This window comes from Glarea lozoyensis (assembly GCF_000409485.1).
Source record: "Glarea lozoyensis ATCC 20868 chromosome Unknown GLAREA6, whole genome shotgun sequence".
Classification (NCBI taxonomy): Eukaryota; Fungi; Ascomycota; class Leotiomycetes; order Helotiales; family Helotiaceae; genus Glarea; species Glarea lozoyensis.
In genome coordinates this window covers 778,761-789,848 of record NW_007361001.1, presented here as the reverse complement: position 1 = coordinate 789,848, position 11,088 = coordinate 778,761, and the positions used below count along the sequence as shown (strand labels likewise).

The following is an 11,088-nucleotide window of genomic DNA, read 5'->3' as shown; positions in this document are numbered from 1 at the left end:
CTCCAAGCTCTCCATGGTACTTTACTTTAAATTGTATGTTAGAAAAAATGTCCAAAAAAAAACCAAGGTTGACGCTCAACCCAACCTCCTCTACCAAACCACACAACAAGTGTAATCCAATACCGCCACACCACGGTGAAGAGCTCACTGCAGAGTGAAACCTCCCTCATGAAATATTCTTCATTGCTTAAGGACATCGCAGCATCGTGAGTTACCTACACGAGTGGACATCCACCGCCATGTTCGAACTGGGCACTGTTGGCAGTGTTCTTGCGAACTCCATGGTAGAAAGAAATCGGGATGTTGATATCTTCCTTAGATTGCGACCATTACAGCCAATCACAATTTGGCTTATTTTAAACTATAAAGCAACTGTGAAAATTGCGGGTCGTCAGCCGAAGTTTTACCGTGTATAAACCATACTACATGTAAGAAATTCCAGATGCTTTTCGAGTCTTCATAAGATCACCTCCTCCTTAATATCATGGATAGATCCACCGAAAAAAACATTATGTATTTAGTTAGTTACACCCTGTTTACAAACAGTATGTTCGGAGCCCGACATCTCACTATTCACCAATACCTCTTCAATAAACACGCTGAACAAATTCCCAAATGAGTTTTCACGAGCTCCTCTTCTAGGACAATTACCGTTATGATGGAACTCATAAAAGATTAAAGTGAGGACATACCACTTCAATCGGTCGTCACAGCCACCCTACTTCTATCAATAGTAAGAATGATGAAGTGACTCAAGACCTCGCCTTTGGCCACCTCTTGAGTAATCTTGCGACTAACTGACTTCATCTCAAAACATCAAATATAGCTGTCGGTAATCATTTTCAAACGTTCTGGCAAATCCAGCAGTGCTTCCATGGACGTAACTCTGCCGAAACGTTCATCCTACCTAGCATGCAACTCGATCCATCAAAAGAAAACCAGCAAGAATGATGGCAGAGGAAAAAGATGGTTCCGACAACTCGTGTATGATCGTGTCAGTGAGGGAACTTACGACACTGGAGAAATACGTAGCAGAGAAACCTCTTGATCCCTTAGAACAAGACTTCGTAAACCGGCAAAGAATCAATAACTGGACTCGATCTTCCACGGGCGGGATCAAACCAATCGTAAGAAACCTTTTGGGATGATTACTGTTTCTTGAGATCGAACTGATGTTGATTTTAAAGCACCCATTTTCCGACAATATCTCGTACGTTTCCGAGAGTAATGAGACGATTGTAGAGAGGCCAAATTCGTCGGATAAACCCCGCGACCTCGATTATGGCGATCGGCAACAACCAATTGGAAAAGACAAACGCGACCTCAGCGCGACTGAAGTCGCAAAACGCCATCATCCACCTACTCATAGAAACTCACTCGTAACGCCATATACTTCGCCGTATTTCTGCCCACACGATTCAACTAGTGCCCGAGGTTTTCAGGACGAACAAGCGCGCGTAAACAGCTCTCCTCACAAGCAAAAGGAGTCGGGTCAACCTATTTCCAGTCGCAGTAGTGCCCATCAACAACAGTACGCCTCGAAGCCTTCACCCCTTCAACATAATGTTCCTCAGCCATCGAGTGGCAGTATTCTAAATCCAGAAGCTCTGCGCGATGCAACGGCTCCACGAGATCGAGTCGCAGCGCAGTCTTCGTCTTGCCCGATTCCACAGATAAATCCACTCGTACGTACGGTACCAGTCACCATTGGGACCTCCCGCGAAGCAGATCTGGGCTCCAACTTTGAAAGCAATACATATCGACCTATGCCACCCGTCACGAGTACAGCGCTGTTAGGAAGTAGCTCGAATCAGTCATACTACCCAAATTCGGACCCCTATCGCCAGTGGCCTCAGAGATCTCCGAATCAGGAATTCTTTCAACATTTCCAAACACTCAATAATCTCAGACAGGCACAAGCGATACATCGTACGGTACCAGGTCAACACTCAACGATCCCCACACTTCTACCTCCGCGAACCGCTCAACCCGTTCAATCACCCCCAACCCGCACGTTAGGTCATAGTTCTCCATGGTGGAACAATTCGGATACTCTTGTAAATGACATTCTTCAGTACGCTGGCCTGTTATCCAGAAACGGTGAGGTGGACGACAGTAAGTTGGATAGCAATCTCCATGTTCTTCCCGAACACGACAGAGACTTGAGATACTATTCCGAAATCGCCCAAAGACATCTAGCCTCGAAGCGGAAGCGTGAAGTGATTGTAATTGGTGACAGCTCTGATGAAGGAGAGAATTTGGCGGACGGGAACACAAGCAATCACCGAAATAGAAGAGCACGTGGTTCTTATACCTATCCTTCGGACAGCGCCATGCCACCGAGTGAGAATGTTTCTCACGGTCTTCTAAGACAGAACGGGACTATTGAGAATGAACATAGACGCACTACAGAAATTGCAACATTCAAAAATGGGACTCCTCAAAAGCACCTGGAAACACTCTCACTACAAAGCAGAAAGGTGCAAAACCCACCTGTAGAGCAGCGTACGTCTAATTTATCCATCGTTATACCATCGCCAAACCTGAAGAATTTACAAAATTCACTTAAGCGGCCGGTAAGCAGTGATCACAACGTTGCCGAGGTTGATCTTGCGGATGAAGTGCCCTCTGCTACACGATTACCTGGGAGCCGTCCCCTTTCTGGACTTTCGTCTGCTGTCAGAGAGAGCCCTGCTCCCGCTTCGTCATTACCATATTTTGTGACTATAAATGGCAAAAAAAGGGGACGCCCATTCTCCACGGCCGAAGCAGCTGTCAGAGCCGTTGAGAAAGCCGCAAGAATCGCACAAACACAAACTTCGCATGATCCTGTCACAGACGGCGCCTTGACAATCAATGGGAAAAAGCGTGGACGACCATTTCAAACGCCTGAAGCTGCAGCTGCGGCCGCAGCCAAAGCAGCGAGATTGACCAATAATGACCAGACTAACGCTGAATTTAAAAAGCGAGGCAGACCATTCTCAGTCAACAAGGAGTTTATTGTACCCGAAGGGAAGTACATACCTTTCCTCTGCGAATGGGAAGGCTGTCCAGCGGAACTCAACAACTTGAAAACCCTGAGACTTCATCTAAACATTGTTCATGGTATTCGTGATAAATCAAAGAAGGACATACCATGCCGTTGGGGCAAATGTGCGAAAACTCACAAAGTGCAAATGCCACTCACCTCAGACTCAAAGGCAAGCGAAGGAAGCCTGAGTCAACAAAGTGGTGGGGTCACCTTTACAAGAATAGGCGAATGGAAAGAACACATAGAAGAAGCCCATCTCATTCCATTTTCATGGCATATGGGCGATGGACCTGCCGATGAAACATTCTGTATGTGATAATTTTCCAGTCCGTACCGATCTACAGCTAATACTTCCTAGCATCACCTCCGGCAGAGCCCTCCTTACCGAAGGATGAACCATGGCTGTTCGATGAGAAGGGAAAACAAGTAACACCCTCGGTACACGGTCAACGTCAAGAGGCTGGCCGAGCTTCGTTCAACAATGGTCGTCGATATCTAAAGCAGATCCGCCACATGATCAAGGCCAACACGGGCGAGTCTTTGAAGATAAATCGGATCTCCAAAAAACTTGGGCTTTTGGATCATGGTAATCTGGATGGCAACGGTAGTCCAATGAGTAGAAGCAGCTTCGAGGTAGTCCTCCCAGCCGTGCAGTCGCCTCATGATTTCGTAGCTATTGCCGATACTGATTCTGAAGACGAACTGGCCGTTGGTCATGACCTGGGAACTAATTTGGATGAGGTCGATGTCGAGATGACACTCTCGTGAGGAAACGGGTTCATCATACCCCAGCTCTGTGTTCATCGCGTTCCATGCACTGAGACTAAAGTGCTTTGGTCCAGGAAAAAGGGACCTGCCTACGCAAATTAAGGAGATTGTGTGGTTGTATACTACGGCGGGATGAAGTAATAGAAGGAATCTGATAGAGCAGCTTCCGTATATAGAAATAAATAACCTTCTTGTTGTAGTAGGCTTTGGTCGGTAAATATGCGACTTAATCATTAACGAATGTTATACATGAGCACTAATTGAGAACATAGTTTGTAGAAAAGATTATACCTGGAGGTTTCAATCTACTAATATCTTATCCCTCATTGGGGCAACCCAATCCTACTATCGTACTCACCAACTCATTTCTTATCTCCTATGACACATTATTTCTCTTCAAACCACAAACCCTTCACTCATGCAATATCAACCCTCTCACCTCCAACTTCAGCCCCGAACTAGCGTCGCATCATTGCACGGGAACGTTGGTTCTTGGGGTCGGACGTCTGCCTGGGAATTTCCCGCTCTGAAGGATCCGGAAATGTAACCTTGGGTTAGCTGACCCGGGCTGGTGGGTGACTCCGTGAGTCTAATTAGTATGATGGAAAGGCTATTTTATTTCGAGTTAGGGAAACCAGAGGAGCTGGAAAGGGATCCAAGAAATGGGAATGGGACGCCAAGACGTCATGGGCGGGAGTGAGTTAGTGCAAGTTTACGCTCTAGTATGATGTGATGCACTATGGGTTGGCGACGATATCATGTGAGGATGGGATGATTGATTTTCGATGAATAGCTGCATCGTACCTACGAGAAGATGCCGATGACGCACATATATCGATTTTGAAAGGGAGCAACTGCTGCTTTGGTGTTGGCTGGAGATGTTGTCGGTCTAATAACACAGCCACGGGGCCGAGGGTATCGAGGAGGTGCCGGAGGGCGGGAGGGTAGAGAACATATGATCATTGCAGTAAGTAGATGGAGGAAAGTCTATGTACCTTGATGTAGTTGTCTGAGGAGTCCTCGGGAAGGGCTTCAAAAAAGCCTTGGGGGCTTGGGGAGCAGTGGAAAGTTGTAATATTGACCGCCACCCCTTGGTGTTGATAGGCAGGAATACAGCATGATGCTTGTTGCGGGATACTACGCAGTAGCTGTATAGATGCAAAAAACAATGATAGATTCAATGAAGTTTCCTGGTGTTTGCGTTTTCAATAGATCAAGCGGCCTAGGAAATGTCCAGATCTGGAAATCCTGATGTGCTAGAACATCTCGTGATCGCTTTCCTTGTTGTGCGACAAGACGTTGAAATAGGATCGTGCCTACAGATTGAGTAACCTTTCAGGCGAAATGCATACACACCGAACAATAGAAGGTCGTAGTGCGTGAAGTCGGCATAATGGCTTGCCAGCTGATAACAAGCCATATCATGGATAAGCACTCACACTTCAAGCTGATTATCGTCGGATCGAAATGGGCCGATATGATGTCCTCGTACAAAATCCTCCACAAAGTCTTGACCATAGTATCTTGAACTATTATATCATAACAATAGTTGCGATGCTTACTTTTCCTCGCCTTCCGAAATCCCGAAATCCGATATGTCTTGGAAGCTCAAGAGAACTCAGAAAAGAGCATCTCCACTGGATTTTATCATGTGAAGCCACACTTGGTGCTACTTGAGATAATGGCTGTCAGCTTTTCAACAGCCTTCGAGTGCTGAGGCCTGCATGTGCCGTCTGCGATGTGCTGTCACTCGTCGACATATCGTGGCTGCATCCTTAGGCCGCAGAGCTTTGGAACCCCCAGGACGGACGAGTGTATGCAAGGCGTAACTGTTCCAGAATAGCGGGGTATACTAGTAAAGATATCGAGTGAGATCTCAAAACTACAGAGTTGTCGGTGAGACATCTGAGAGAAATCGAGTCAGGGGCATTAGATATATTGCTTAGCGAGTATTCGTCTAGCGTCGTCTATACCGAAATTGCTATCTAGAAGTAGGAAGCCATCCGAGGTCGTGTTGCGACATGTTCAAATGTTATTCGAATGCCTGTGAGGCAGTTAAACCCTAAGGTCGTACAGCGTCATCAGCCCTAAAGACGTCGTGTTCGATGCGTCGAAAGTTGGCAAAGAACGCTACCGCGTGGCGCAAAAGACGATTGAAGCCCGAATGCCGTACGTATTAGATGATATTAAGTACTCCAACGTTACAACTATTGTGCTTTAATCCATTTTTCTCTCCAGTAGCCCCTTCACGCAGGCATGACTCTTGGTAGCAACTTCGTAAGGAGAATTCAAATGCAGCAAGGTGGACGGAGATGAAGTCGGAGTCGGTCGACAGCCCCCTATGAAAGCATCGTAGGCCCGCAATGATGGGATCATAATAATCGTCTTGCTTGTGACAAATACGAGACCTACCCGTGGCCGACTTGATTTTCTTGTTAAATACGATGCAGAGAAGGGATGATTGATCGTGATAGGCGTTCTGCTGTCGTCGGATTAAGCGAAGTGGAGGCATTTAAAGCAAGGCATTCTAGCGTGCTTTGCTTCGAATGTCCTATCCCGGCAGAGATCCCGACAGCTCACTTCCGCAACTCTGCACTTACAACTATTTCGGGCCTACCAATATCCACGAACATCACTCCTGAGTCTTGTCCTAGGACCCTTTCTTCAGAGCTTCTATCTCTGCGAAAGAAGGAAGCGTCACGATACCGCGCCCATGTCTCACGAACCGGCAACCCTCCCCAAGGGATGCGCAGATGGGGATCGGCCTGGGCCTTACACTGCAGCAATCCTGCAGTACATGCAATACCGGGCATTATCTTGATGGGACTGCAGATCCGGGAGATAAAGCAGTGAGCATCCAGTGGTTCTCTATCGTGAGGCTCGCGGCCCTGCCTTGCCTGTTTGTACACCAACGACGTCTGCCAAAGACGGGATTGCTAGAAGGACCTTGGAAAAGGGTCATCCGGTCACTCCACGGATGACATGCAGTGACTAGACGAAGAAGCTCTTTCTCTAGCTCGAGAATATCCTGGCGGTGAAATAGTATTGTGGGTGCAAGAATTTTTGACATTCGACCCCTCCTCTCCCTATTCTTAGAATTCCTTGGTTAGTGCCCTAAGCTTTCCCCACAGGTCGTATTCAAAACTTCCCAAGCTCGTATGAACATGCCGATACTGGCGTTTGTCACCACTCCAATACATTCCTGTCAACCACACTCCTGGGTTACCAACGGTCCCAGCGGTCTCCAGCTGTTTGTTACGCTTCCTAGCGGGAGAGGTGGACTGAAGAAAATGGCTCCCTGTTCCGCTCCTCCAGGGTATTTATGGGCCAAGGATAGCTCCGTATTTTGTTATTACGTTCTACTGCTCTGGTGGAGAGTACTTCAAGACAGCATACCCCCTTCTGTCACTCTCCTTTTTTCTATCTAGTCAACCTCCTCGGTGTTGCTGGTCTTGCTTCACCTACTTCAAGAGCCCAACATCCTCATCCACTTGGCATTTGTTTTCTTCTACTGCCAAAACATATTCCAATCCCTCACTGTCGCTATCCCTCTCTCTCTCCTGGTTCGCACTTAATCGACAATCAAGATGCGGTCTTCTTTCGTTCAGACTGCTATCTCTTTGAATTTTGTTGGGTCCGCATTATCATCTATCTTCGTGCCACATGCTATAGAAAAGAGAGCTGTGGTAGTCCCTAATACACTTCCTGGAACATGGAAATATCAAGGATGTTATACAGAGAATGGACCGCGTACTCTTTCGGGGCCGGGTACCACCAGCAATACTCTGATGACTGCTGAGTACTGTATAGCATTTTGTGAGAGTCAAAAGATGCTTTATGCTGGTACAGAGTACTCAAGCGAATGCTGTAAGTCCTCCAAACTTGTCAATGTGGATACAAGAATTTTATATTGATGACGTTCAGTCTGTGGAAACTCAATTGGCTCAACTGGAGCTGTTGCACCTCTGACTGATTGCAACATGCCCTGCAGTGGCAATAGTACCCAGGCTTGCGGTGGTGGAAATAGATTGACAGTATTTTGGAACGGACAAAAGCCACCTCCAGGACCTTCCACTAATCCCGGAGTGGACAATTATGGTTTCTTCGGTTGTTATACGTAAGTGTCAACCATAGAACGCCCATCCAGAAAATTCTAATTCATATCTTAGGGAGGGTGTCAATGGCCGTGCACTTGGAAATGGAGTTGCTATGCCTGGTGGTAAAGCAACTGTTGCTTTGTGTATTGCAGCATGTAAGGCATCAGGCTTCTCGATGGCTGGTATAGAGTACGCGAATGAATGCTGTAAGTTGAGTGGCGCCCGTAATACGTGGACTTCCAGCTAATGCTCCCATTATAGACTGCGGAAATGCTTTCCAGAACAACCCAGTAATTGCACCTGGTGGTCTTTCTGACTGCAACATGCTGTGTGGTGGCAACAGCAGTGAATACTGTGGCGCTGGAAATCGTCTTGATGTCTACAAGCAAGGCTATCTTGGCTCTGGCTCGACTGTCTCCTCAGTGACAGTTTCAACTACTGTAAGTTCATGATTTAAATTTGTGAGCAAAATCTGTCTGACACTTGCTTTTTTAGATACCCGGTTCTTCCAGCTCGACTGTTGTACCGACCGTTCCAACCACGACCCCCGTGGGTACTACAAGCACGAAACCTACTTCTGCCTCTTCTTCAGTCCCGACATCCGCGGCTACAGGCCTCCCAACTGGCTGGAAATATGCTGGATGTTATAGTGAAGGAACCAGTGGACGCGCTCTTACGAATCAGCTCGCTGGCGGTAACACAAACAGTGTCGAGAATTGTGTTAAAGCATGTGTGGCTGCTGGTTACTCCGTAGCTGGTATGGAGTACTCGGAGCAGTGCTTTTGCGATAACAGTGTGAGAAACGGAGGAGCATCTGCGCCTGAGACCGACTGCAACATGAATTGCCCTGGCAACACTGCCCAGAAATGTGGTGCGGGAAATCGCCTCAGTCTTTATTATACCGGCACTTTGACAACTTATCAACCGCCTGGAGCTCAGACTACCGGCCTTCCTGGAAACTGGGTATACCAGGGCTGCTACAGCGACAATGTGGGTGGCAAGAGAGCCTTGTTCTGGCAGAGCAACAGTGCAACAAACAATTCGGCTACCTCATGCCTTACTAAGTGCTCTGATTTTGGTTACATGGCTGCTGGTATGCAATATGGCCAGGAATGTTATTGTGGGGATGATGACAAGGCCATTGCCGCTGGCTCGACCAAGCAACCAGAAGCGGACTGTCAAGTTCCTTGCCCTGGAGCCCCCCAATATCGTTGTGGTGGCAACAACCGAAATTCTTACTACAAATGGGTCGGTAATGACATCTACAACTGGGCCAAACCTACAGGGGCAGGCGCTGGCTCTTATCAATACCTCATTGGTGGAGTTGTCATTCCTCTGATCACCACAGTGGGCATCAACAAAAAGATAGTTTTCATGGAGAAATCTGGGACCGGTGCCCCAAACACGACAGGTACTTACGAGCTTGATCTCACCTTCATCAACGACGTCTCAAAAGCATGGAGACCTCTTCATGTCAAGAGTGATATTTTCTGTGCAGCTGGAATCACGCTTCCTGATAAGGCTGGAAGACAGTTGAATATCGGCGGTTGGTCCGGTGCTTCCACATACGGAGTCCGACTCTATACACCCGATGGATCACCTGGTGTTGCTGGGAAGAACGACTGGCAAGAGAATGTCGCCGAAGTTACTCTGAAAGCAGGTCGATGGTATCCTTCTGCTATGGTTATGACCAATGGTTCCGTCCTTGTCCTTGGAGGAGAAGTTGGTTCCAACGCTGCGCCAGTGCCTTCTTGTGAAATTCTGCCACCACCACCAGGAGGCTACGCAAAATACCTCGATTGGCTTGAGCGTACGGATCCAAACAACTTATATCCCTTCATGTTCGTTTTGCCAAGCGGTGGTATCTTTGTTGTCTACTACAACGAAGCAAGAATCCTGAGCGAGGTAACATTTGACACTATCAAGACTCTTCCAAATCTTCCGGGTTCAGTCATCAATCCTCTCGCAGGTCGAACATATCCTCTCGAAGGTACCGCCGTTATGTTGCCTCAATACGCCCCTTTCACCGCACCGGTAACTGTTATGGTGTGTGGTGGGTCTGCTAACACGGCTTCTTATGCAATTGACAATTGTGTTTCGACACAGCCAGAAGTCGGATCACCAACATGGGCTCTTGAGCGTATGCCCTCACAACGTGTGATGTCCTGCATGTGTGCTCTTCCAGATGGAACTTTCCTCATTCTCAATGGTGCTACTCAGGGTGTTGCAGGCTTCGGTCTTGCAACAGGACCAAATCTTGGTGCCGTTCTTTACGATCCAAGTAAACCATTCAATCAGCGTATGTCAATCATGGCAAACACGATCGTCGCTCGTCTTTATCACTCCGAAGCCATTCTCATGCCTGACGGTCGTGTTATGGTCTCCGGCTCAGACCCAGAAGATGGAACTAACCCCCAAGAATATCGAGTCGAGGTCTTCAGCCCACCTTACGCACTCAACGGTCAGGCCAAGCCATCGTTCACAATCACCACCGCCAACAAAGACTGGGGATATGGATCTTCTGCCCAGATCACTGCTAAGATCCCATCTGGTAATCTCGGGGCTGTCAGAGTTTCCTTGAATGCCGCAGTATCCTCCACCCACGGAAACTCTATGGGTCAACGAACACTCTTCCCAGCTGTCTCCTGTACTGGTGCCGCTACCGCTGCAACTTGTACCATCACTACACCACCATCCGCTGGTGTTGCCCCTCCTGGATGGTATATGCTCTTCGTTCTCGATGGTCCTACACCCGGTGAAGCAGAATGGGTTCGAATCGGTGGAGCTATTGCTGATGCTGCCAATCTTGGTAACTGGCCACCAACTACTGGCTCGTTCAGCCATCCTGGTACTGGCGCTGTTGGCTCATAAACTAGAATATTCTCCAAAAATATTTTTAACGACATGGAACAAATTGATGGCGAGGCGTTCTGGTATACATTTGTTTTCTTTATCGGTAGCTTTGGCGTAGAGGGCTGGAAATACCTTGGCTGGCATAGGACTGGGAGCTGCGATGGGATGTTTTGAATTCTTGTAGATGATTTTTAATTTTGGATAGTAATACATCTTCGACTTTTTGTCAGATTCCATTAACTGCGCCATTTTGTAAACTTATGATCATTTTACTTCTTCATGATGTCTCAGAAAGGTCTTCAACCCAAATTGTTTTCTCAACATGCCACAATTGCTTAT

At 47.5% G+C, this 11,088-nt stretch overlaps 2 protein-coding genes across 2 annotated transcripts; both read left to right on the top strand.

Moving 5' to 3' along the window:
* Window positions 1-947: 947 nt before the first annotated feature.
* On the top strand, window positions 948-3,799 carry GLAREA_02564 (uncharacterized protein; the record flags this gene model as incomplete). The annotated part of the gene is made up of 3 exons (XM_008087650.1): window positions 948-1,127; window positions 1,188-3,339; window positions 3,390-3,799. The coding sequence occupies 3 exons, from the start codon at window positions 948-950 to the stop codon at window positions 3,797-3,799; spliced, it is 2,742 nt and encodes a 913-aa protein (XP_008085841.1).
* A 3,587-nt stretch (window positions 3,800-7,386) lies between these two features.
* On the top strand, window positions 7,387-10,767 carry GLAREA_02563 (E set; the record flags this gene model as incomplete). The annotated part of the gene is made up of 5 exons (XM_008087649.1): window positions 7,387-7,666; window positions 7,724-7,916; window positions 7,969-8,102; window positions 8,158-8,336; window positions 8,392-10,767. The coding sequence occupies 5 exons, from the start codon at window positions 7,387-7,389 to the stop codon at window positions 10,765-10,767; spliced, it is 3,162 nt and encodes a 1,053-aa protein (XP_008085840.1).
* Window positions 10,768-11,088: the final 321 nt, after the last annotated feature.